Raw genomic sequence first — 27,968 nt, forward strand, 5'->3', positions numbered from 1 at the left:
AGAAATGCCAGACTGGATGAGTTCCAAGCTGAAATCAAGATAGGCGGGAGAAACATAAACAACCTCAGATTTGCAGATGATATCACTCTAATGGTAGAAAGCGAAGAGGAACTAAAGAGCCTCTTGATGAGGGTGAAGGAGGAAAGTGAAAGAGCCGGCTTAAATCTAAATATTTAAAAAGCGAAGATCATGGCATCCAGCCCCATTACTGCATGGCAGATAGAAGGGGAAAATGTGGAAGTAGTGACAGATTTCCTTTTCTTGGGCTCCAAAATCACTGTGGACAGTGACTGCAGCCATGAAATCAGAAGACCATTGCTTCTTGGCAGGAAAGCAATGGCAAACCTAGTCAGTATGTTGAAAAACAAGGATATTACTCTGCCAACAAAGGTCTGTATAGTCAAGGCTATGATCTTCACAGTGGTCATGTACAGTTGAGCTGGACCATAAAGAAGGCAGAACACTGAAGAATTGATGCCTTCCAACTGCGGTGCTGGAGAAGACTCTTGAAGTCCTTTGGACTGCAAGAAGATCAAACCAGTCAGTCTTAAGGAAGATCAACCCTGAATATTCACTGGAAGGACTGAACCTGAAGAAGAAGCTCCAGTATTTTGGTCATCTGATGTAAACAGATGACTCATTGGAAAAGTCCCCGATGCTGGGAAAGATTGAGGATAGAAGGGGAAGAGGGCATCAGAAGATGAGATGGCTGGACGACATCTCTGATGCAATGAACATGACCTTGTGCAAACTCCAGGAGATAGTGAGGGATAGGGAGCAGGGTGTGATGCAGTCCATGGGGTCTCAAAGAGTGGGACACGACTGAGTGACTAAACAACAAAAACAACATAGATATAGAATGTTGAGCGGAGACACAGTTCAGCCCATAATATAAGGTAACATTTACAGGTCCCAGAAATTAGAACCTGGCTATCTCTGGGGGCCATTATTTAGCCTAGTACTTTTTAATTTAAACGGAGCCAGAGGAGCCAGGGCCATAGCTGGGGCACCTGGGCTTGGCATTGAAACTGGAAATCAGAAGCAGGGGATGGGGGCACAGATATGAACGAACAGCTGATACCCAGGGTGTTACTGGAAGCAGAAGTGATCGGGCCGGGACTCACGGCTTAGAAGGAAGGCTCTGAATGATGAGTCCATGCCCCAGTTCCGCTCTGCCAGGGTATTTTTGGTGCTTCCAGCTGGCGCTAGTGGTCAAGAACCTGCCTGCTAATGCAGGAGGCTTAAGAGACTTGGGTTCACTCCCTGGGTCGGGAAGATCCCCTGGAGGAGGGCATGGCAGTTCACTCCAGTATTCTTGCCTGGAGAATTCCATGGACAGAGAAGCCTGGCGAACTCTAATCCAGAGGGTCTCAAAGAGTCGGACACGGCTGAAGGGACTTCGCATGCACACACGTGGTATTTCTGGATGGGAAGGATGGACTTGGGGGGTTAAAGGAATAACAGAGGGAGGAAGCGAGGCTGATTTCTAATGTCAAGGTTAAGGTGCAGAATTTCACACTAGCTGCAGAGGTTAGTCTAGGGAACCACTTCTCCCAGGATGATAAAGTAGTACAGATTCCAGAATTTATTAGGTAATTGAACTGAACAACTTCTAAATTGTATTTCCCAGACTAAAATCTCTACTTTAAAACAGGAGTCAGCCAACTTTTTTTTTTTTCTGAGAGGCCCAGGTAGCATATATTTTCAGCTTTGTGGGCCATACACGTTCTAATGATAACTTCCAGACTCTGCCATTATAACATGAAAGCAGCAACAGATAATGTAAATAAATTGGGGGGGGGGGTGGTCTGTGTTCTACCTACTTCTGAAAGTAGGAGGCAGGGGGCGGGACTGGATGAGCTGGGAGGTTAGGACTGACATAAATATATCGCCAAGTGTAAACTAGATAACTAGTGGGAGCTCAGCTCAGTGCTCTGTTTAGATCTAGAGGGGTGGGGTGAGGAGGGTTAGGGAGGGAGGTTCAAGAGAGTGCAGATGTATCTAGACATATCACTGATTCACTTCATTGTACAGCAGAGACTAATAACACGTTGTAAAGCAACCATACCCAAATTAAAAATAAGAAAGTAAGTGGGGGCAGGATAGACTGGAAGGCTGCAGTCTGTCAACCTCTGCTGCATAACTATACAGTTTAGTAAACTATCTGCCTATGCATATTTTATCATTATTTTAATTAATAGATTATTTTAGAGCAGTTTTAGATTTATATAAAAATGAAGAAGGAAGTACCTAGTACCTGTTACCCTTGATATCCCCTGACACATGGTTCCTCTTGTTATTAATATCTTACATTAAGGTGGTATATATGTGACAACTGATGACCTGGTATTGATGCAGTGCTATTAACTACAGCCCATAGTTGATTTTGTGATGTACAGTTCTTGGGGTTTTGACAAATGCATAATGTCATGTGTCTACCATTATAGTGTGATACAGAATAGTTTCACCATTCTAAAAATCCCCCGGAACACCTATTCATCCCTCCATCTCTCTCCCTGAACTCCTGGCAACTACTGATCTTTTTAACTGTCTTCAAAGTTTTACCTTTCCCAAATGTTATATTGTTGGAATCATGCCACATGTAGACTCTCCTGACTGGCTATTCTCGGGCAGCAACATGCCTTTAAAGTTTTTCCACGCCTTTTTGTGACTTGATGACTCATTTATTTTTATCGCTGAGAGCAGCCCCATCGTATGGATGCACCATGGTTTTTTAATCTAGTCATCTATTGGAGGATAACTCAGTTGCCTCCAAGTTAATCAAGGATGAATAAGGTCACCATCAGCACTCATGGGCAGGGTTTTGTTTAGACATAAGTTTTCCATTGATTTTAGTAAATATCAAGAAATACAACAGCTTCATCACAAACCACCTAACTGCCTTTCAAAGTTGCTGTTCCATCGTCCATTCCCACCAGTAATGAACTCTCCCTGTTGCTCCATCCACATCCTCACCAGCATTTGATGAAGTCAGTGTTTTCAATTTCAGCCATTTTAATAGTTATGTAACTTATTTTTATTCACAACTCCAGAACGGCACGTGCCATGCGTCTGTTCATATGCTTACTTGCTGTCTGTGTGTGTTCTTTGGTTAGATGCCTGTTCAGCTCTTTTGTCACTCTTTAAATCTGGTTGTTTGTTTTCTTACTGTGGAATTTTAAGTTTTCTCTGCATAATTTGGACAGAATTCTTTTCTTTTTGAATACAAGTGTTTTATCAGATATGTATTTTACAGTTTTTTTCTCCCAGACCATAGATTATCTTTTCATTCTCTTTAACAATGTCTTTCACAGAGCAGTTCTTAATTTTAATAAAGTCTGATTTATATTTTTTTCTCTAATGGATCATGCTTTCTATGTTTTATCTAAAAACTCATCACCAAACCCAAGATCACCAAGATTTTTCTCCTGTGTTGTCTTCTTTTATAGTTTTGTGTTTTGAATTTCAGTCTATGATTAATTGGGGGTCAGTTTTTATAAAAAGTGTAAGGTCTGTGTCTAGATTTTTTTTTGCATGTGTGTTTGTTCCAACTCCCTTTTTTTGAAACACTGTCCTTTCTCTGTTGAATTCCTTTTGCTTCTTTATCAAATCTGAGTTGATAGATTTGTGTGGCTCTACTTCTGTGTTCTCTGTTCTATTCCCTGATCTATAATTGGTCGCCTAGTCCACCAAAACAATATTGTCTCAATTAATGTAGATTTATAATAAGTCTTATAGTCGGATAGTATCAGTTCTCTGACTTTGTTTTTCCCTTCAGTTTTATATTGGCTGTTCTGGGGTTTTGGCCTTTCCACATGCGATTTAGAATGAGTTTGTCAGCCTCTACAAAATAACTTCTTGGGATTGCATTGAATCTATAGATCAATTTGGGAAAAACTGACATTTCAACAACACTGAACGTAAACATAAATATCTTTCCGTTTATTTAGATCTTTGATTTATTTCATCACTGTTTTTATAGTTTCCTCATATAGGTCTTATACATATTTTGTTAGATTTATACTTAAGCATTTCATTTTTTGGTGCCAGTGTAAATGGTATTGTGTTTTGAATTTCAAATTCCAAATGTTCATTGCTGGCATATTGGAGATAATTACATTTTTATAGATTAACTTTACATCCTATAACTCTGGCACAATTGTTCATTAGTTCTAGGAATTTTTTGTTGCTGCTTTTGATTCTTTTGGACTTTCTACTATATATTATTAAAAACAACAAATTACATTCCTAATAATAATAATAGTAATGATAGTTAAGAGTGCATAGTATGAGGAACCATGTGCATCCCATGGTGCACCATCACCGTGCATTTAATTCCACAACTTAGAATCATCAGTACTGTTACTTAGTCCCTCCTACAAATGAGGAGAGTGAAATTTAATAAAGTGTGGCAGTTTATTTACAGTTGTAAAAGATAGGGAAAACAAGACTTAAACTTGGTCCTTCTTACTGGGAAATAAATGATGATCATAGTAACAGTAACTGCCACTCAGTTAAACATATACCCAGCTGTTTATGCTCATTACGCCTTTGATCTTTGTAATTGAGTCTATCAAAACTGATAATATCATGATCTGCATTTTACAAGCGAGGTAACTGAGGCTCCTGAAATGAAATAACTTTCCCAGGATCACATACCTATTAAGAGATGGAGTTTAAGATCTATTCTCAATGCATGTAGGTACAGTTGTTGCAGGCAAACCTGAGCTTCAGCATGACCATGTGATTGCATATGACAATGTGATCAGTAATTAACAAGGTTGAAAGGTAGATCCAGGGTCTTAGAAACTGAAATGAATTACATTTTGATGTCAGATTTTGAAAAGGCCAAAAAAGTGTATTCTTTAACTAGATTTTTGTTTTCCTAGGTCCCTTTAAAATTTTGACATCCATTGATTTTTAAGGAGCACTTAAAAGCCATTTCCAACTGTCCTGTAACAGTATGCATACTTTACCTTGGTTATCATGTAAACTAGCTAATGTCCACACTATCTGGGTTCTGGACTTGGCTGCAACTGATGTCAGATGTGTTGGGAATTGAAAATGAAGGAATGTGAAAGATGGTTAGGGCTCCTCATTAGCTCAGTGTTGTAGGAAGTATGTGTACATGTCGCTGCCTCTCTTGCCTTTGGGTGTTTTCTTCCTCCATTACTAATGACTAATAAAGAAAGGGAATGAGAAAGAGAGAGAGAGAGAGAGTGCAAACAAGAAAGCAATCGCTGTTAGGTTTTTCTTCTCCAGCAGTAATTTTCTCATTTTGCAAAGCTCATTAGAGATGGCTATATGGGAAGACTTCCAAGATACCCTAGGGGGAAGGGGAAAGAAAGGGAAGTGGAAACTTTCAAAGATGTGACCCCAGCCACACATTTACACCAGAACCAGCTATTCGGAGGTCACATGTCCAGTTTCCAAAGGGTATCTCATGGCTTGGATTAAATTAAAAAAAAAGTTTTCCCTCTCTAACTACGACCAGAAATGATGTTATGATAAATGCATTAATGCTGTGTGGTCAGTTCAAATGTGCCTCTGAGTTTTTCTTCCTATCTGTTGCTTTAAGTTAGAGTTTTAAAGCATCTTCTTTTTTTAATTTAAGTTTATATTAGAGTATAGTTGATTTCCGAAGTTGTATTAGTTTGGGGTGTACAGCAAAGTGATTCAGTTATATACCCACACACATATATTTATTCTTTTTCAGATTATTTCACCATATAGGGTATCACAGAGTAGTACTGAGTAGCGTATTCCTGAGTGGGGTTCCCTGTGCTATAACGTAGGTCCTTACTGATGATCAGGTTTACATATAGTAGTGTCTGTGTTAGTCCCAGCCTCCCAATTTATCCCCTTTCCCACCTTTCCTCTTTTCCATGTTTGTGCGTCTGTTTCTGTTTTGTGAGCGAGTCCATTTGCATCGTTTTCTTAGACTCCGTTGTAACCGATGTCACAGGCTGTCCGTCTTTTCTCTGACTTACCCCACTCAGCAGTGCCATCTCTGCGCTCTGCCTAGTCACTCAGTCTGTCTGACTTGGCGACCCCGTGGACTGCAGCCTGCCCGGCTCCTCTGTCCATGAGGTTCTCCAGGCCAGAACGCTGGAATGGGTTGCCATGCCCTTCTCCAGGGGGTCTCCCCAACCAGGGATAGAACCTAGGTCTCCCACGTTGCAGGCGGGTTCTTTACCATGTAAGCCACAAGGGGAGCCCAAGAATACGGACTGGGGAGCCTGTCCCTTCTCCAGGGGAACTTCCCAACCCAGAAATTAAACCAGAGTCTCCTGCGTTGCAAGTGAATTCTTTACCGGATGAGCTGCCACAGAAGATAATCTCTAGGTCTGTTCATATGGCTGCAAAGGCATGATTTCATTCTTTTTATGGCTGAGTAATATTCCATTGTATATATGTATTATACCTTTTTTATCCATTCATTTTTAAATGGACATTTAGATTGTTTTCATGTCTTGGCTATTATAAACAGCACTACAGTGAATATTGGGGTCCAGGTATCTTTTCAAATTGTGGTTTTCTTCATATACACACCCACGAGTGGGATTGCTAGATCATATCATAGCTCTGTTTTTAAAGGAACCTCCATACCATTCTCCATTGTGGCTCTACCAATTTACGTTTCCACCAACACTGTAGGAGGGTTCCCTTTCCTCTGCTCTCTCTCTGACATTTATTGTCTGCAGACTTTTTGATGTTGATCATTTTGACCAGTCAGAATGGCAACTGTATTGATACCTTATGGTAACTTGATTTTCATTTCTCTAATAATTAGCATTGAAGCATCTTTTTATTCTTCTAATTTGGAGTCCAACCTACTGGAAGTCCAATTTCACAGTTTTTAAGATTCTTCTATATACCTAAAACTTTGCTGGAAGCTGGAGAAGGAGAGAGAAGACATAATCTCTGAATGTGGTAGAAATAGATACCCCACAACAATTTCAGTGTATGCTGAGGTAGGAATGGGGTTGGGGGCATTGCCCAGAGCATGAATAACTCTCCTAGAAGCCAGGAGTAGGGTATGTAGTTACAGAAGAATCAAACAACCAGGAAAAAAAAAATTCCATGTATAAAGAAAAGACTCCCAAATTAGTGACCACCTGCCCTGCATTCTTATTATAGCTCTATCATGTGACTTGGACAAGCTGTGTATGCTGGGTGGAAAGGAGTAAAAGAAAAGAATTTGAGGTCTATTTCAGCTCTAAAATCTGCATCTTTCTTATTCGTAATCAAGGCTTTTTAAGAATGTTAAATTAAACTGTGCTGGAGCAGTGCTTTCTATAGCAGCAGCGGCTACCGTTTACTGAGAGCTTGCTACTCTCTGGCCTTCTGCTGAGCTGTTCGTATTATGGACTTTCTTAATCTTTGCAGCAAGTATGTGAGGCAAAAGTGAAATGGAAGTGTTAGTCACTCAGTCATGTCTGACTCTTTTTGACCCCATAGACTGCAGCCTGCCAGGCTCCTCTTTCCATGGAATTCTCCAGGCAAGAATATTGGAGTGGGTAGCCATCTTCTCCCCCAGGGAATCTTTCAAACCCAGGAACTGAACCCAGGTCTCCTGCATCACAGGCAATCACAGGCAGATTCTTTACCATCTGAACCACATTATTCCCATTTTTTCTGATGAACCTACAATTGTTGTTCAGTTGCTGGGTCATGTCCGACTCTTTGTGACCCCATGCACTGCAGCACACCAGGCTTCCCGGTCCTTCACCATCTCCCGGAGTTTGCCCACACTCATATCTGTTGAGTCGGTGATGCTATCCAACCATCTCAAGCTCTGTTCCCCCCCTTCTCCTCCTGCTCTCAATCTTGCCCAGCATCAGGGTCTTTTCCAGTGAGCCTGATCTTCACACCAGGTGGCTGAAGTATTGGAGCTTCAACTTCAGCATCAGTCTTTCCAGTGAATATCCAGGATTGATTTCCTTTTTCTTATAAAAATGATATTCCCAGTTTTCTGATAAGCAAACAGTGGCCAAGAAAAGTTCAGCGTTCTGTGCACCCAGAGCCACACAGGGGACTGGGGGTGGAACCCAGATACTAATTCAGGCGTGTCTGGTTGCAAAGACTGCTTCAGAAAAGGTAAGAAAGAAGACCGACAGTGTCCACAGGATTGGGGCTTCTCCTCTTGGGAACTTCCTCTTAGCCCTTCATGCTGGAGCTGTTCAGACACATCTGTATTAGTTGAGGAAGTGACCTCAGGGCTGAAAAGGCCCTCAGAGATGGGAAGTGACTTGCCACACAGCAAGTTAACGGTGCGGCTTAACAGCACTGGTCTCATCCAGGGCAGGAGTGAACAGGCATGAGGAACAATTAAAACACACACTAGGATTTAGGGAGACTCAATTGCCTCAGCCCTTGGAGTCATTTAGAAAGTGCTTTTGTATTTCTGTTCTATGACTGCTATTCTGCTAGACCCTTGAGACAGACATGAATAGGGCCTTTCCACCCCATGTGGAAAGGCCCGAGACACCAGAATATAGAGATCCTATTGGTCTTGAAATATCTTTTTTTTTTAACTTTTTCAACAATTTTATAAAAACTTCAAAACATCAACAGAGTTGAAAGTATTTTACAACAAACGCTCATATATATCTACCATTAAATTCAGTCATTAATATTTATATATGTATATATATATATTACTACATATTTATCCTTCTGTCTAGCAATCTTATTTTTTTATGTAATTTAAAGTAAATTTCAGACATTAGCACGTTTCTCCCCAGATATTTCAGCCAGCATGTATAACTAGAATTCAATATTTTGCTCATAGAAATATTTGTAAAGGTATAGGGATATTGGCTTCTGACCTTGACTGTGATAAACTTAGCAGCTAGACCCACCCCCTGGGAGAGAGGGAGGGTCACCAGTACCTGCAGCCCAGGGACTGGAGAGAGAGATCTAGGCTAAGTGGTACCCCTCCATCATCCGGGCAGCTGTTTGCTCGGGCCAGGGGATTCTGCACCCAGACCCTGCACCTCTGTGTAAGGAGGCAGGGGTGGACTTGGATCTCATTTGGCTGCACCCGCACATCTGTGTGATCTGGGGTAAGACTGATTTCCCTCTTCAGATCTCATTTGTAGCATCTGAAGAACAGAGATAATGGTAGCACTTGCTTGGAAAAATGCAGAGGTTGGATCTAGTGATGGCGAACGTTCCCCACCCCTAGCTCTGAAATGTTATGCCCGGCTATCGGGACTTTGATTCCTGCTCTTGAGAACCGGAGGGACCATTCAGGAAGATGCTGCACAGACCCCAATGACAGCATCTCGGCTTGTTCCCCGTGTTGTGACAGGATGAGGAATCCCGGTGCTGACACACACAGGCGAGGAGATGGAGGGCGAAGTGGCTGAGGAGAAGATAATGTTTCTCTAGCCTGCAATTTCTTTCAATTTCAGGGATCGCAATTACTAGGGCAGGAGTTAGTAGCATCCATGCCTGGAATGCTAAAGTGAGTTTGGTGCCACTGTCGGAAGCCGTTTTGCATTTAAAGAGGGGAGACTTAGGCAGTGTGAGACCCAGGCTTCACATTCTGTGTGTGTGTGTGTGACTGTGTGTATGTGTGTGTGAATTATCGTTGTTATTTAGTCGCTAAGTTGTGTCTGACTCGCTTGTGACCCTACGGACTTGTAGCCTACCAGCCTCCTCTGTCCATGGGATTTCCCAGGCAAGAATACTGGAGTTCGCCATTTCCTTTAACAGGGGATCTTTCCAACTCAGGGATCGAGCCCGCATCTCCTGCATGGGCAGCGGATTCTTTACCACTGAGCCTCCAGGGAAGCCCGTGTGTGTGAACACACACCTGTATGTGACTGAGGGTGGAGCAGAAGTGAGAAAGACAGGTCTGAGCACGCTCAGAGAAGAGGGCTGTTGCGGGGAGGGGAGGTGACAGTCCTGATTTAATTTTATGTGACCCTAGGAAAATGACCTCGCTTCTCTGCACCCCAGTTTCCTAACTTTTATCATTGAGGTGATGATACTGAAGTTACAAGATTGTTGAAGAGTGTTCTAGTTTGTTCAGGCTGCTATAACAAAACACTGTAGGCTGGGTGGCCTAAAGAGCAGACATTTATTTCTCACCAGTTTGGAGGCTGGGGTGTCCAAGCTCAAGGCACTCACAGATTTGGTGCCTGGTGAAATCTCACCCTCTGGCTTACAGATGGCACTCTCTCCCCATGTCCTCACATGGCAGAAGGGGCAAGTAGTTCTCTAAGGCCTCTTTTATAAGGACACACATTCCATTCATCAGGGCTCCGCCTTCCCAGAGGCCCCACCTTCACATCCCATCACACTGGGGTAAGGTTTTAGCATGTGAATTTGGAAGAGGTGGCTGGGGCGCTGATCCAGGCCTCACAGGAGGAGGATTGCAATACTGCAGCTGAATGCATCCCCCCCACCCCTGTTCCCATTCCATTCAACTAGGAGGCGTACATTCGTTCACTGAATACGCACTTATTAAGCCCCTAATTTGTGCTTCAGCCACTGTGTCAAGGCTGGATCCATAGAAATGAATAAAACAGATGGGGTCCTGGTCCTGTAGTGTTCCTGGTCCAGTGAGAGAGACAGAAAGTGACCAGGACTGAAAGTCCAGTGTGAAAATGCTAGGATAGGGGAAGGACAGGAGCTGTGGAAACTCAGGGAAGGGGCATTGATCCCCCAGATGAACAGAGAGACATCAGCAAAGTCCTGGGTGGGGGCACACAACTGGAGGGTGGTAGGCAGAAAAATGGCCCTAGGGATGTCCATGTTTTAATCCCTAGAATAAATTATCTTACATGGAACAGGGAGATTAAGGGTGCAAGTAGAAATAAGATGGCTAATAGTTGATCTTGAAGTAAAGGGATTATCCCGTATTATCTAGGTGGGCCCAATGTAATCTCAAGGGCCCTTAAAGTAGAAGACAGGCCAGAGAGGAACTCAGAGCCTTGTGATGCCAGAAGGATTTGACTTGCCTTGACGAGCTTCGAAGATGGAGCCAAAGACTGGGGGTGTTCTCAAAAAGCTGGAAAAGGCAAAGAGATGGATCCTCATCTAGAACCTTCAGAAAGTGTGCGTGCGATTGGCTGACACCTGGATTTTAGCTTGGAAACCCCTGTCAGGCAGCTGACTTACAGAAGCATAAGATGATACATTGATGTCGTTTTAAGCCACGAGGGTTGCCGTGATTCGTCGTAAGCCAATGGCATCCTGGAGTTAGAACTGACATTTGAGCCGGTCCTTCTGGCCACGGGATGGTAAACACATCGGAGGGACAAGGCTGGATACTGAGAGCTCAGTCATCAGACTGCAGTGATAAGTCCTGGGAGAGCGGGTGGTGGCCGAAACCACCCGAACAGACAGCTGGTGTATGCTGCGTCTCCACCAGACTCCGGAATGAGAGGGGGATCTGCCAAATAGATCCTGAAGCCAAGACCTACCAGGCTTGGGATGGAGACAGGCGTGCAGGGCACGGCCATCCGTGGCAGCGCTGTCCAGCCTGTCCCGTTACCCTTCTTCCACCCCCACCACGGGCAGCGATGATGGCGACTAGCAGGTTCTACCTCCTGAGGCTCCCCCCGACCGGTACTCTTCCCTGTATTCTGCCATCCAACTCCTCCATCGCGTCTTGGCTGGGTTGCTGCAAAATTCAAACTGGCTCTCCCCTGCCCCAGCCTTGCCCCTTTCCCAGCCCATCCTCCACCCTGCATCCGGGCAGTGATTCTAAAGCTCCAGCTGGATGGCATCACTCTCTTGCTTCAAACCTATAGTGGGTCTCCTTGCCCTCAGAATAACCGCATTCTTTAGCATCACATACTGCATGTGCACACATGCACCCACACACCTTTGGGCTTGACAATGCTGTTACTTGTGCCTGGGCCCCACGGCCACCTCCCGTCCTCACTCTCTCCCTGGATAACCCCTCCCTGGGTTTCTGAACCTCCTCTGTGAATCTTAAACTGTTACATTTTAACCTGTACCCATGTCTTTAATTAGTTAAGGCTTCAAACTTTTTTTTTTCCACTGCAACTCAGTTATGCAGAACACTGTAGTCTTTTTTATTTTCTACAGTTGACCTAATCTTTCCCTCAAGTTTTGTTTCCACTGATAACAACAAAAAAAAAGAAGTCAACTTGCCAATTAAGGATATAGAACATACTCTCTAAGGTAACTGTCTGGTCTATTCAGAGTTTAACACCTCACCAGCCAGCCTTGTCTTTCCCTTGCCAGGCAGTCTCCCCAGCTTCCACTTGACATGAAGGTACAGACAAGCCTGAAGGTGGGAGCATGACATCGGTACAGATGTGGTCTGATCCTTGCTGGCATTTACCGAATGATGATTTCCTGTTTGAGCTTGGCTCTCAGCCCTTGTGCTGGCATCCGTGGTGATACATGGATGGTCTTAGGTGTTTCTTTTGAGAGGGGCTACGTGTTAGAATCCACTGCCAAGTCCAAAGTCATGAAGTCCCCACTCTCTATGGGACCCTTGTTCTAATCTCAGGTCTCCTTTCCCATCCTGCTTCCACCGGAGGAGGGGGGTTGTACCAGAAAGTCTTGTCTTATTCTCTCTACCCTGTGGGTACAAGACTTTGTGGGTGGGGAGCTGACTTCTCCTGGTCCTTGCCAACCTCCTGCTAGCCATGGGGCCTCCTGTCGGCTTGTCAGATAAAGGGGCTCACAACCCCCCCCAAGACTATATTCAGATCTGGGGGCACAAACGCTGTTGCTGCTGTTCACCCCCATCCCCATGGGTTTTCCCCCAAACTCTTGTTGGTATTTAAACATGTGTTGGAACCGCCCTCGAGGCTGCGGTGAGTAAGGAGGGGTGTGGACTCCCAACAAGCCCCGAAACAGGGTCAGTGACTCTCAGGCCTGAACTCTTGGCCTCTCGGCCTTGGTCTTCTATCCTCCACAATACCTCTCCAGGCTAGTGGCAGAAAAAGGGTTTTCACCTTCCTTTCTCTGTCCTCTGGGAACTCCGCTGAGGTCATAGCCTGTACCAACTGCATGTTAAAATAAGATATCATGATCTGGGTCAGCCAGGCCTGCCTTTGATATAGAAGGGACCTTCACTCCCAGCACAGGCTGGCTTTCGAAACTGTTGTCTAGCTCAAGACAGTACAAAGTCAGCTTTGAGGTCTGACTCAAAACTGAGGGATGGCTCTCTTTCTTTTCTAGAAGGCATCCGCTCTTCTATCGAAGGAGCGGATGTCTTTGATTTAGCAGGTGGGCTGCCATAGACCAATATGGTTTATAGGGAATGAAAAGGTCTTCATTTTTAAGATTTTCAATGCTATCATTCACCTTGCACACATATACACATGTATGTAGGAAGTGTTTGTACATGTGTCTCACACTAGACTGTGAGCACCTTGAGGATGGAGAGCGTCTGTTTTTTCTTTGTTTTCCCAATGCCTGGCACATAATAGTGAGCATGTGTTGAATAAATGAATGATAAGTTGAACGAAAGAATGACTCGGTTTGGAACACTGGAACAGAACACTTGCCTGAAGACTCCTAATTGAGAAGCAAATCACATGAAAACAGTTTCTGTCTCCCAGAAAGGCAGAACTTGGGATGGGCGTGAACAAGTGTGAGCATCAGTTTAATCAACATGAGACCCTATGATTCTGGCACCTACAGGATGGCTACCAAATGTGGTCCAATGCCTCTCAGTCTGAGGTTCAGAGAAACAAATATTAGGCACCAGCTGCCCACCCCTCCCAGTTCCAGAGGTAGGGAGGAGCTTTCCCCAACTACCCAGCCAGGCAGTGATCAAGCCACGAGGAGGACAGGCCCCGCAACTCCTTGATCCCAGAAGAAATCACATCTCAGCCAGTCATCTCATTTGGCAAAAAGACGCAGTTTAGCTGGAGGTAAGTTACAGGTCCTGGTTTAAACCAAGGGAGATGCCCTCATGAGTATTGGGAGTTTGGGGGCACCCTTTTTGGGCATGCTCTTGGGTGGACAGCCTCAGAGTGCCAGGGAGAGTGACCCCTCCCTGCGAACTCAGCAGCACGAAGGCCAAGATTCCTCGTCTTCTCTCCATAAGAAAAGGCTGCAGACAGTGCTGGCTGGCTCTGGGATGATTTACTTCCCTGAAATACCTCAATTTAAATGCTAATTTCCTCAGAACTGAGGGGTGATCGGCTCTTGCATGCTGGTCGCTGTGTATTAATGTATCCAAAATGCTTATACATATTCTTAGACGGGGACGGGCAAGAAGGGAAATCTTGGGAGGGGTGGGGGAGGATGGACAAGGAGCCCAGCTCTCTCTCACTTGGCATTCCTATCAGCATGGAGCAAGGCTGATGAGAGGAAATCTACAGGAGGCGCGTGCTCTGGGGGCGTGCTGCCCAGGTTTGTGTGGCTCGGAGGTGGTGTGCCGGGCGCGGCATGGGGACTGAAGAGGCCGCCTCCCCCTCGGCACACAGTTGAACAGATGCTTAGGGGGGCACTTGGGCTGTGAGCAGGCACTGTGCTGGGCTCTCCGAGGCTCTCAAAGAAATCCAGAATCTGGTGTGGAATTCAGGAAAAGGGACTGGCATTAAAGATAACTCAGGGAGAACTTCCTGGTGGTCTAGTAGTTGGGATTCTGAGCTTTCACTGCCGAGGGCCCGGGTTCAATCCCTGGTTAGGGAATTAAGATCCAGCAAGCCAAGTGGAATGGCCAAAAACAACACCACCTCTATGTGAATCCTCCTCCTCACCCCTTGAAGTTGAACTCATCGCTCCTGTTTTGCCGATGAAGTTACCAAAGCTCATCAAATGAAAGTTCCTTCTTCAGGGGATCTTCTGGACCCAGGAATCGAACCCGTGTCTTCTGCTTAGCAGGCAAATTCTTTACTATGGAGTCCCTAGGGAAGCCCCCGGCCCTGGAGAGGCAACAGTAAATGGGATGGCCCTCACGGAGCCCTCAGTCTAGTGGGAAGAGTAGCTATCCAGCCAGGTCCCCATGCATCCCTCTGGATTAGGAACCATCAAACTCCTCATGGAAGAAAAGAGCAAGTTTCTTTTTCCTTTTTTTTTTTCCCCAGGCTTCATAATTAGTTTTATTATTTTTTTTTGTAGTCATCAGATAAATTTTTTTTAACACGGTAAACACTTTGTCTTGTATTAACAATGTTGTGATAGTTTCAGGTGGATAGCAAAGGGACTCATTCATATATATATATACGTGTGTGTGTGTGTGTGTGTGTACATGTATCCATTCCCCCCAAACCCCCCTCCCATCCAGGCTGGCACATAACATTGAGTAGAATTCCAGGTGTTATACAATAGTCTTGTTGGTTATCCATTTTAAATATAACAGTGTATACATGACCTTCCCAAAGTCCCTAACTATCCCTTCCCCCCAGCAACCATAAGATCATTTTCTAAGTCTGTGAGTGAAGAGCAAGATTTTATCAGAGGGTGTAACAGGGGAAGTGACCCAGGGAAGGTCTCTCCAGGGCAGAGGATTAATGTGGGGTCGGAGTGACAAGTAGGAGTTGGCCTGGTTCAGGGGTCAGGGAGGGGCAAGAGCTTTCTAGGGAGAAGGCAAATCCCGAGTGGATCCTTTGCAGGAAGTGAGTATGCCCCATAAGAGGAACATCAGGCCAGTGGGTGCAGCCTGGCAGTGGGCAGACGGTAGTGCTTCATGAAACCAAGCAGAAGGAAGAGGCAGGGCCTAGACGGTGGGGGCCTTTTCACACAGGGCCTGCGTTCTGCTGCAGACACCTCTGCTGAGTCCCCTTGCTGAACCCCTAGGATTCACCACATTCCCTGGAACATGGGGGAGCCCCAGTACAAGTTTGTGGAATAAAAAAGACCTCCCGTTCCCACAATTCTTCTGAGACCCAGGGGCCCAGGATGTGTTGTTTTAAAAAATCTGATGAGTTGTTTCCATCTAATATCAGTTGAGATGGAACTATTTTCATGGATATTTGGGGGGAGAGGTTTGTACAAAGAAACAATACCCCTGCTGCTATTTGAGACACATACATTTATGCGCGCACGCACACACACACACACACACACACACACGGCTACCTCCCTGGGCTCAGAAGCACGCCTGTCTCTGCCCTGCTCTCAGGTTACTCTGGATCAAGAGCACGTGGTCTGGACTGAATGTGTGCTTCCTGAGTACCAGATGCTAAGCTAGGAGCCCCCTTGCCACTTCCTGATGGTGGACCTCAGGTGGACAAGTTCCCAAACCTCTCTGAGTATCCATCTCTTCATGTGCAAAATGGGAATAATACGAGTAGTGATGTGACACACACATGCATCTTGGCATACTACCAAGCTCATCGCAGATGACCAAAAATAGGATCAATACACAAATAGTACTTACTCTTCTTCCTATCTTCCTTTTATTAGGATTCGGTAGTTGCCTGAAAGCTTTTACTGCACACGCACCCACCCATACCCAAGCTCTGAGAATCTGGACTTGTTTTCGGGCCAGCTGAGTTTAGGCGAGCACCCTGCCGTCTTCCCTTCCCCAGGCGGGAGGATTCTGAAGCTGCCCCCCGGGCTCTGTCTGAGGTTCCCAGCCCAGGGGAGCATCCCCAGCTCCGCTCCTTGCGTGTCCTGTTCTGCCTCCCGGGAGAGCTGATTGATGCGAAGGCCCCGGGCGCCCTCTGCTGTCAGAGGCCAGGCAGGACTTGTGGCCGTCACCCAGGCAGACGCCCAGGGGCGCAGCCCGGAGGGACCACCCAGGCCCTTGGTCTCGGCTGCTGCTACCTTTTCGCTCCCGGACCCGCCCCCACCCCCTTCTCCCTGTTCTTTGCACTAGCTGGAGAACTCCCATCTTTCCATGGTCTCCCTGTTTCCCATGCTTTTCCTCGAGACCCTTCCTATGGCCTGGAAGCTCAGGGAGACAACTTCCCTCCAAGAAGAAGAGTGTGAGCTGGCCCCCTGCCATCCCGAGGCTGGCACTGTGCTGCCACGCACTGAGGTCAGATTTGCCCACAGAGTCAAGCCCGGCTTGAAGAGAAGGCGGAAGGGTGAGAGGAGAGGAACGTGGCTCTGGCGAGGGGGTCACTGTCCTCCTCTGCAATTGGAAAATCAAAGCCGGAGAAGCTGTGAGGTGGTGATGCTAGATGGTAAAGTGAAAAGTGATAAGCTTGCCTTCAGCTCCCTCTTTCCAAAGGTACTTGATGTGTCAGTCCAGGGAAGTCAGTTCACATCTCAGAGCCTGTATGGGGCAGGGGCGGGGGTGGGGGAGGTGTGATCATGCCATCTCATGGTGTTGGATAAGGGTCCTGAGGTCACCTGCAGAGAGGAGCACTGGTGTGTAAGTCACAATGAGTAACAGACCCCTTCTCTCGGCGTCAGCCTGTCTGGGCTCAGCACACCGCGGGGTGCTCCGGCTCTTCCAGCCTTGAGAGCCCGTGACACTCGTGGACAGCATCTTCAGCGCCCCGCACCTGTACAGTAATGTGGGCTGTGGGTTCTGGGGTCGGGCCGCCTGAGATCTCCCTTCCCAGCTGTGGTTTTAAGCAGTTACATAACTGCTTTGAGCTTCAGCTTTTCCACCCCTGAGCTGGGGTTGGGGGGTGGGTGGAGTCTTGATGGCACCTAATCCATGTGGTTGGGTGAGAGCTCATGTAAAGTACATGGAACATTGCCTGGTGCCTAGGAGATGCTCAGCCAACAGCTATTGCCTTCATCCTTATTACTGTGATTTCATTAAGGCAGGATGAAGTGCTCTCAGGGTCCCTAGTTTACAGATGAGAAAACCGAGATTAGGGTGCTTTGTTCCAGATTGCCCAGCGAGGATGCAGTGTGGACACAGCAGGATGCCAGTCTTCAGAGCCGTCTCCCTCGTGCCCTCGTGAAACAAGTGTTTGGGTCTCGTGGGGAAGGAAGAGACCTTGGGTCTCATGTGCAGAAGCCTCCAGCCCTTCGGAATCCCTAGCAACCAACCCCACTGACTGTTCTGCATGGCTGGTGTATTGTCTCCCCCATGCGGCTGGGAAGATCTCAAGGGCCGGGGGAGAATCCAGTCTGTCTGTGGGTCCCTGAGTACTCGGCTCAGAGCTCTGCTCAGCACGTGTTTGTTGAATGACTAGGGCAGGGGGACACCCTCCACCTCATTATGTCTCTAAGGGAAGCTCCGTAAACCAGAAGCCACCACATGAGGGGCACAGGAGGAAGCTTTGTCCCTTAGACCCTCGTGGGGGTTGCATGCTACTTGGGGGCACTTCCGTGGCCCCTGGCAGGCTCTCTTTATATTCACAGGGCTGTTCCACATATCCAAGTGTGCAGACAAATCAAAGGCCAGCCACCAACACCTGGGCAGAATCCATGATCACAGACACACATGTAGATGAGCATGGGCACATGCATGATGCCCAGAATAGCATGCTTACATGTACAAGTTTGGACCCAGAAACTCAGCATCACGCACACACATGCCTGGTCAGCAGTCCCAGGCCCGGCCGCTGACCTCCCCAGGTGTGCGGTCAGACAGACCTGGTTCCAGCCCCAACCTGACTCCCTCTTAATGCTGAACCTCATCTTTTGTGTGTGTAAAATGAAGATAATGATGACTGCCTTGTGGGTTGTTGTAAAGATTAAATGATTAAATGGATGTGAAGTGGTTAGCCAGGTCCTAGCCGAGTATAGAAGCTTAGTCACTAATTGTCAGAGACGATGATGACAAAGATGCTGGTGATGTTGAAGGTGGAGATGATGTGTCCACCCCTGGAGTCTGGCCTGCTCAGGGGTCAGACATGGAGAACGTGTTCTCTAAATGAATGAATAGGGGACACGTTTCACAGGTGCCTGGGTTGCAGTACCTGGGGATGTGGAGCACAGGGGGGAAGGTGACCCAAGCCACACAATGCTTGCACATTTCCTTTTGAACTGCCCGAGATCCAGGCTTCAAAGGCATTGCTTTGGCCTCACATATTTTTGCTTGCCTCTCTCTGGTTTTCATTTCAAGGCTGTCCATTCCAGGTGGCAAAATGAAGCGATAAACATCCTCTCCCTTTGTTCTTCGCCTTCCCCCCTCCTCCTTTCCAGCTTGTGGTCAGTGTCTCTAACTCTGAGGATTTATGAATAAAAAGGGACCTCAGAAGTCAGGTTTGAATATGAAAATGCCCTGGATTCTGTCCATGACAAGTGTCTGTCAAGTTTCCCTTGCATGCCCCCAGGTACGGCAAGCTCACCACCTCTCAGTGACAGGCTGTTCCAACTTCAGGCACATCTATTGTCTAGAAGATTGAAGCATGTCTCCCTGCAATGCATAGTCACCCTGTTCCCCCACATCTTAAGGCTACCTTTGTTCAGGGTTCAGTGGCCTGAGTTCACACTGAGGTCTGTCTTCTGTTCGCTGGGGTGGTTTTGCAGTGAAGGGACAGAGGCACCCGGAGAAGTTGGGACAGAGCGACCGCTGGCCTAGGAGTGGGGAGATCTGGTCTCGTGTCTGAGCCATGGGATCTCCGTGACGGTTTCACACCCTTTCTCCAGGTTTCAGTTTGCCCATCTCTGAAAGGAGAAGTCCGATCTGAAAGATATCTTGGGATCCTTTCACTTGAGCGCGCAGACACCCCTTCTCTCCAGCTCAGCTCTCCAGCTCTCACCCCCTCTTTCCTCAAGCACTCCACACTATCCCCGGTTCCCTCTCGTGTTGGCTCACCATCATCACCGCTTATGTAAGGGGACGTTTCACAGCCAAATACACAGTTTATGGAACATCAGACTGCGTCCCGAGCAGCTGGCAGCTTTATCCCATTACATGTTTCAAACTACCCTGAGATCTCACTTTTATAGACAAGGAGACCGAGGTTCCGAGTGGACCAGCAGCTTGCTCTCAAGATCGTGCAGCCAGTCAGAGGTGGGCTGGGATTCAAGCCCCAGCCTGCTGGATTCTAGAAGCTGTCATCAGCACTGTTCTTGGGGCTGGGATTCAGGGAGCCAGAGGACTCCATCCCAGCAAGCCCGTCCACCCCCCACCCCCACCAGTCTCTCCCGTGACTCGGGGCTTCCTGCGCTCTTGCCCCACAGCCCCCTCACCCTGCCCACCACCCACCCCACCCCCCAAGGCCTCCAGCCTCTGCTTCCTCGACCTGGCAGTCTCTCTGCTCCTCTCCACAGGGAGAACAACTTCATCAAGGACTTCCCTCAGCTGGCCGACGGGCTGCTGGTGATCCCGCTGCCGGTGGAGGAGCAGTGCCGGGGGGTCCTCTCCGAGCCCCTCCCGGACCTCCAGCTGCTCACTGGTAAGACACACAGATCCTGGATTCCTGCCCTCCGCCCCACCCCCGGCCTTCCCCCTGATCACACCCTGGTCTCCAGGATCAGCCGCTCAGCACGTCCAGGATGGGCCCTGCCACGCCCCTGTGCCAGTGAGGGACGGGATGTGAAAGGGGCCCGCCGTTTCTAGAGCCCTTAGAGGCAGTGAAGAACTGGGGGTTTCCCTGAGACTCCAGACTCTGAGCCAAGGCCAGATTTACCCTCTCGGCAAACTTCAGTAGGCAGCGCAGTGTTATTAACCACAGCCACCAGGCTGCACGCAGGATCAGCGAACACATCCATCCCCAGAACTGAACCTCTGGACCCTTCGGCCAACATCTGCTCATCACCCCACCCCCCACCAACCGTCCTATTCTCTGCTTTAATGAGTTCAAAGGTTTTAGATACCACATGGAAGTGAGATCATGCAGTGCATTTTTTAAATTAATTTATTTTTAACGGAAAGATAATTGCTTTACAATATTGCTTTGCTTTCTGCCACACATCAGCATGAATAAGCCATAGGTATACATATGTCCCCTGCCTCTTGAACCTCCCTCCTACCACCCAGTCTTTCCCACCTCTCTTAGCCATACCATGGAACACATTGGAGTCATGTCTAATGAGATGGATGAACCTAGAGCCTATGATACAGATCGAAGTATGCCAGGAAGAGAAAAACAAATCCTATGTGTTAACACATATGCATGGAATCTAGAAACATGCAGTTCATGTTTAAGTCATCCTAAAATAAAGTAAGTGGACCTTCCCCACCCCCACCCCAAGCAGGAGCCTCTTCACTTAAGCGCATCAGTCATGCAGCTTGTTTTTGAACGTGGGCACTGAGCCGTGCTGTAGGGTGGTATTGTTTTTCTCCTTTTGTAGATGAGGCGTCCAGGCTCAGCCAGGTGAAGGGAGCGGCTGAAGGCCACACGGCAGGGCTGCCCGCACTGGGACCAGGTCCTGTGGCTCCAGCTCTTCTGCCCTTTGCACCCCCCTCTGCTGTCCCTGCAGCCCCCGCCAGCCACAGCCTGTCTGTCCCCTCCGAGGAAACAGTCTTCGGCAGGCTCTCCTGAAGCTTGTATTTTTCCATCCCGCGGCAGGACGCCCTCTGCTCCTCCTCATCTGCTCCCACTTCCTCTCTTGCCCTCTTATGGGGACTTTTCCAAGTTGTAAGGGCCCGGGCTTTGCCTCTGTGATCCAGAACGCTGTGGTTCTGCATTAGTGGTACAGACTCTTAGGGTTATTTGTTTTGATTTGGGGTTCCTTAATAAAGGGACCGTTACATTTTAAAAGAGTTAATTTTTTGTTTTTGTTGTTCATCAGGAAAAACACCTCTCCCCATCCCAGGGCTTCATGTCACTCCTAATCCTTGGGTGGGAATCTAGGACAGGATCAGGAAAGATGGGGGTCAGGAGTTGAGTAGGACCAAGGATGGTTTGTGGTCAGGAATGAGAGGCAAGAGAGTGAGTCAGTAAACAGGTATTTATTAGAGCCTGCTATACATCAGGCTCTGTTTTGGAGTATTGGAACCTCTGTACTCCAGGCTGCGCAGGAGTAGGAATAATGTAGACCATGGCCTTGACCTCAAGCAACTGACGTTTCACTGAACGAGCTTATATTCCAGGTGGAATCCGGTATGGACCAGGAATGGGGAAAGCATAGGATGGAATGATGATTACTTACAGGGAGGCTTCAGGAGGGAATGAGGGGCAGAGAAGCTGGTCTTGTAAATGTTTTGATAAGCAAAAGAGGCAGTAGGTTGGGGACTTCTGCTTTTGTTTATTTGATGTTGTTGTTGTTGCTTTTGTGCTTCATTTTGTATTTTTCTTTTGGTGCTTAGTTGCTCAGTCGTGTCCGACTCTTCACAACCCCATGGTCTGTAGCCCACCAGGCTCCTCCGTCCATGGGGGATTGTCCAGGCAAGAATGCTAGATTGGGTTGCCATGACCTCCTGCAGGGGATCTTCCCAACCCAGGGATCGAACCCAGGTCTCCCATACTGCAGGCAGATTCTTTACCATCTAAGCCACCAAGGAAGCCCTTTGGACACTATCAGTTCAGTTCAGCTCAGTTCAGTCGCTCGGTCATGTCCGACTCTTTGCGACCCCATGAATCGCAGCACGCCAGGCCTCCCTGTCCATCACCAACTCCCGGAGTTTACTCAAACTCACTACCACCAAGTAAATGAGCTGCATCAGCAACCTGCACTGAAATGTCTGCCTTGTTCTCTTGGGGATGGCCCTGGTTGCCAATACCCCCTGCCAGTCTGCTCTGGATTAGGACGGGCTATCATAGATGGGGCAGGGACTTCCCTGATGGTCCAGGGGTTAGGACTCTGCAATTCCACTGCGGGGGGCAAGGGTGTAATCCCTGGTCGGGGAACTAAGATCTTGTATGCGGAGGCACGGCCAAAAAGGTAATAATAATTAGATGATACAAGATTAAACATTTAGAAAAAAGTAATAGTAGATGGGGCGGAGGCTGCCTGGGGCTGGCGTCCGGTCTTCCCGTGCAGACTGTTTCCTTCACCCTGACTCGAAGCATGGCCCTGTCCTCCTCTCCCACCCTCTCTCCTCCTCTCCCCAGTGTCTGCTTAGGACGGGCAGGGCAGGCAGAGCAGATAAACAGAGAGGATGTATTTCTAACAAAACAACCTCGCTCCAGTGGACTTATCTTTGGGGATCATGAATATTTTACTTTAAAATGAAAGCCTCTAAAAAATTACATTATTTCTGAAAAGGCTAGGGAGGAAGAAAAAAAAAAAAAAGAAGTTGACAGTAATGGACAACTTTAATACTGCAGTAATGTCCAGGAAGAAATCATTTGTTCCATGAGATTCTCATTTTAATCTTGGTATCAAATACCTCTTTAAGTGCCTCCGCACCAGGGGACAAGAGAAAAGGATAGAAAATGTGCCTGCCATTTGCCGAGGATACATAACAACAAAAATAATAACTGCTGATGTGACTAGCATTTCTTTTTCATGTCTTTTTTTAAATCCTGATTACAAAAAAGGGAGTCTGCAGTGCTTAGAGTAGAAAATTTAGAAAATGGAGATGAATATAAATCAGAAAACAGGAATCTTTTACACATCCACTTGCTAACCAAGTTAACCACTTGTTAACATTTTGTTGTGTTATTTTCTTTTCTTGTTTATGTTTTGTCTATACTTGAGTTTCAAAAAACATATTCTATGAAACTTGAGTGTCAGTGGGCCCTAGAAATGGGGCTCCTTGGCCAAAGACATTTGCAAAACGCTGCACGCAGTCTTTCTGTACCTTTAAAATGTATATTAGTTTATTCAAGGAGCTGAGAAATTATACAGTCTGTTTTTTTTTTAATCTTGTTTAACTTTGTTTAGCCAGTGTTTCTCGATCTTGTTTCAAATGGGAAGCTTTTATGTGTGCACACAGGTATTTCATGAGACATCAAAGGACGTCTCATGGTTCCCTGTTAGGAAATGGTCTGTACAGGGTGGGCGGACATAAAAGGTCAGCTGGTGGATGTGCGGGCTTTGCGTGGGGTCCTGTCACAGCTGCTTAGCTGTGCTGTCTTTGTACAAAAGTAGCCTCAGGCCATAGGTGATGCACGGGCCCCCAGTCCACATGTCGGGCATTTCGAGGTGATCAAAAGACTCCCACTGCTCTTAGTTTATTTGAGTCTCACAACACACCTACGAAATAAGGTCAGCCTAGGTAGCCATGGGATCTGAAGGGGAAACTGAGGCACCGCAGTGTCTAGTGCCCCTTGGCAAATTGCCTCCGGGGTTAAGTGGAAGCAGAAACCCACTCTTGCTTGTAGGGTAAAGGGGTCATGTGAGCTCCAGAACAGGGAGAAAAGGGTGGCTTGAGGCCGAGGTCAGAGGCCAGGAAGGAAGAGGCCTGGAGGCGGGGTGCAGATCCCACCGTCGGCCCCGGAGGACCGAGCCTCTGTCCACTTAGAAGAGGGGGCTGCGACCCAGGGCCCAGGGCTGCAGGGCGGGGTTGCGGGGTGAGGCCTGTGAACGCGGGGCTCACGTGACCTCCTCCTCCCTCCCCAGGAGACATCAGGTACGACGAGGCCATGGGGTACCCCATGGTGCAGCAGTGGCGCGTCCGCAGCAACCTCTACCGTGTGAAGCTCAGCACCATCACCCTCTCGGCAGGTGAGCCCCGCCGTCCGCAGCCGGGGACGTGGCGTGACTCAGCACAGTCCCGGGGCGTGCCAGGGCCCGTGCTGGCACGGGGGATGGCTGAGGATTGAGGCCTCGCCCCCTGCCATCAAGGAGCTCACAGGGAGGGTGGACGGACGAGCAGACAGATGGTGACGGCCACACGTTACAGGAGGTCAGTGCAGTAACGGGACCGCCGTCCGTTCTGGGAAGTCAGAGCGGCTCCTGCAGGAAGCGGGGGTCTGGGCAGGGGGTGACAATCTAGGTCACGCTCACGTGCTCGAAGTGTTTCAGGCGTGCGGATTCTTTCAGGCACTGATTCCTCTAGTCTCTTCTGATTTCCTTTCCTGCCCATCTCCTCCTACTCAGCAGTGATGCATCCCCACTCCCCGTCCCCTCACCAACACACACACACACACACACACACACACACACACACACACACTGTTCACACTTTGCCCACATGGATCATTCCCCGTGATGCGGATGGCTTATAATTCTCAAATGGGACATTTAGTTTGAGACTTACAGGTCTCAAACGGGACTTAAGAGTTCTCAAAACAGGACATTTTCTCTCTTGGCTTTGTGAGTCTGCACATGCCGTTCCCTCTGCCTGGATCTCCTTGCGTATCCTGTGTTACTCAGAGATGCCGCCCCCATTATCTGTTCCCCGGGAATAATGCAAGGCATTCCCTGCACTCAACTGCTGATGTTAAAACACTACCAAGTACCTGATTCGTATCAGAATCCTGTCTGTCTCCGGCACCTCAACTCTGACCTGCGAACTGTGGGTCGGGCTTGGATCCTATTTATTCCTGTGCCTTATATTCATTTTGGCCCTCCTTTTTCATGAAGGAATAAAAATTAAACAAAACTGGAAAAGGAATGGGTAATGGACTCTGGAAAGATGAGGCCCAAACTTGGATTTTTCTACCCTGACTCTTACTCATGACGATGTCACTGGGTTATTGTCTGAGTGTCTCCTGATTATCAGCCAGCTGCTTTCTTATCTTTTTTCTTTTCCAGTATCACTCTGTTCATGAGCACCATGGAACTCTTGAGCCTGGGTATTGGAGAAGTGTAAATAGTGTTTATGGCTGACATCAGCCAAGTGCTTTATAATGTTTTGTATCTTGGGGCTTACATCAGTCTCAAGAGGAAGGCATTCTTTATCCCTTTATTTTTCAGAGAAGGAAATCAAGGGTCAGAGGGGTTAAGTTGCCCAAGGTCACACAGCTAGTAAATGGCAGAACAGGAGTAGGTCAAGGATGTGATGGCAGTGTCGTCTGCCTAGATAAAGAGCCACAGGGCCTCTCCATGGCATTATTTATTACTGAGCAGAAATCAGCTCATTATTAACTCTGTTGTATTAATTACCCAGTTGCATGAGTTAACAGGTTGATGGAGAAGGGTTGTTCTAATCAAGCACCCATTCTTTGAGTCCTGTTTCTGTGTTTGCCACCACCTACACCTTTCCACCACACTTGTGAATGACTGCCATGTTCCTGTTAGAACTACAAAGGTGTATCTGCTTTAATTAATCAATAATGACGCTCCTGAGAACCCCCTTGTAAATCAAATGTTTGCAAATTGGAGCTCATTTTCAGTGTTGAAGAAGCGCTTGCTCTTGTACATTTTACTTTGATGTGGCGCGGAATCAGTTGTTCTTGTTCTCATAATGGAGTTGGTGCACCTGCCGTGTCTGGAAATTGTGTTGTGGACCTGGTTGGGGGGTGGGTGTGGGAAAGGACGCATGTGCAGACTTAGAGACAAATGGGATGGACCTTCTGCTTTCAAGGTGGTGCCTGCTGAAGACACAGGGAGCAGGTGCCCCAGGCCGGGATGGTGTGAAAAACGTCCTGGGGGAGGGATAACTTCCTGGGGTCTGGACACATGGACGTGACTTAGAGAGGAAGTGGAAGACCATTCCAGGTAAATGGTGGGATGTGTGTGTGTTCAGAGTAGGGGAGGGATATAAATGAAGAAAGTGTGATGGAACTGCCAAATCACATTCAGGAGAAATAGGAAAACAGATTTGGCCAGAGGTAAAGCCTAATGTATGTGCTCATGGGAGATGAGCTTGGAGCCCTGGGATACCCAGGTAAGGTCATTGGGCTTTATTCAGAGCACAAAAGAGCCCGAAAGGTGTTGAGGCTCCTGAAAGCATAGTGGGTGACCTGCCTGCAGGAGGAAGAGGAAAGAGGATCAGTGGTTGCTGGGTGATGACTCTGCAGGCCCTGTGCCAGGCACTGAGGACTCAGGGCCCCTTGGCACGGGGCTAAGGACAATGGAACAGGAAGGAGGCCCCTGTCAGTGGCGGGAGAAAGAACATGCTATTGTTTTGGAGACAGAAAGGGAAGCGATGTTCTAGGAAGCTAAGCCAGGGATTACATCTGAGGGTACAGAATGTCTGCTGAGCCAGGGCTAGCGCAGCCCCCTGGGCTCCAGCCGTGGATGGTTCAGGCCCAGGGTAATCGGCTGTGTGAGCAGCGTGTGCACTTCGGGGTGAACACAGAAGTCGGTTGGAATCCTCGCTCCTCTGGCTGGAGGACCGAGGCAAATCACTTCCAGTCTCTGACGTTTGACTTGCTCATCTACTGGACGGGGCTCGTCATGGTTGGGACTGCAGTTCTGGACTGAGGTTAAACTAGACAAAGGGGCCGGAACACCGAGCAGCGTGCCTGCTGCACGTTAGCTGCTCAGGAGACCTCAGCCTGGATCTTTCCTGGCTGTGACCTTTGGGTCGCCAGCTTCTGTCCCTCCCCTGCTGTTGACTCCCTCCTGGGGTCCCTCTCATGTGTCCACCAGAGACAGCGGTCTTTGCCAAGTAAGGGAGGGATGCTATGCACGTTTGGCCAAGGCTATGGTGAAGGACAAGGTGCCAAATCCGGGCCTGCCGTTTGCCGGGCGCCAGCCTCCCCGCTCTGACCCCCTGCACCTGCTCTTCCTCTGTCCAGGCTTCACCAACGTCCTCAAGATCCTGACCAAGGAGAGCAGCCGGGAGGAGCTGCTGTCCTTCATCCAACACTATGGCTCGCACTACATCGCAGAGGCCCTCTATGGCTCCGAGCTCACCTGCATCATTCACTTCCCCAGCAAGAAGGTCCAGCAACAGCTGTGGCTCCAGTACCAGAAAGGTAAGCCTGGAGGGCTTGCTGGAGGTGGCGGCCAGCTGAGCCGTGGAGGTCAGGCTGCCGGGGTGGGTAACTGAGCTCCTGGGAGCGAAATCCTGGCTCTGCCACGTAGGAACTGGGCGGCCGCAAGCAAGTCCCCGTGCCTCTCTGGGCTTCGTGTTCACCGGGGATGGAATGAGGGGCCGTGTGATGATTCCTCAGGATTCTTTCAGTTCAGGCGTTTTCTGAGACCCCAGGGTGGATTGCGGAGCTCTGGCCTTCTACTGCGAGTTTCTCGTTTCCCACTCTGTCCTCTCAAAGCAACTGCCAAGGTCAGTAGGCTGGGGAGACTGTAGGGGCGGGGAGTGCTGTCTCATGGACGCCTTCTCTCCAGGCTTCTTGGAAGAACCTCAGGAGAGCGCCGGCTCCTTTGGGAGTGACCAACTCACGTCTGAGGGGAGAGTTTCAAGTCTCTGCCATGGAGAC

At 48.0% G+C, this 27,968-nt stretch overlaps 1 protein-coding gene across 9 annotated transcripts in view; it reads left to right on the forward strand.

Moving 5' to 3' along the window:
- Positions 1 to 27,968, forward strand: part of ASTN2 (astrotactin 2) — a 996,620-nt gene that overhangs the window by 709,014 nt on the left and 259,638 nt on the right. For all 9 annotated transcript variants that reach the window (XM_070459205.1, XM_070459200.1, XM_070459201.1 and 6 more), the window contains 3 exons: positions 20,080 to 20,204; positions 24,259 to 24,363; positions 27,327 to 27,506. In XM_070459205.1, coding sequence (XP_070315306.1) covers positions 20,080 to 20,204; positions 24,259 to 24,363; positions 27,327 to 27,506 — 410 coding nt within the window. The remainder of the gene's footprint in view (positions 1 to 20,079; positions 20,205 to 24,258; positions 24,364 to 27,326; positions 27,507 to 27,968) is intronic.

Source organism: Odocoileus virginianus, chromosome 31 (genome assembly GCF_023699985.2).
Source record: "Odocoileus virginianus isolate 20LAN1187 ecotype Illinois chromosome 31, Ovbor_1.2, whole genome shotgun sequence".
Classification (NCBI taxonomy): Eukaryota; Metazoa; Chordata; class Mammalia; order Artiodactyla; family Cervidae; genus Odocoileus; species Odocoileus virginianus.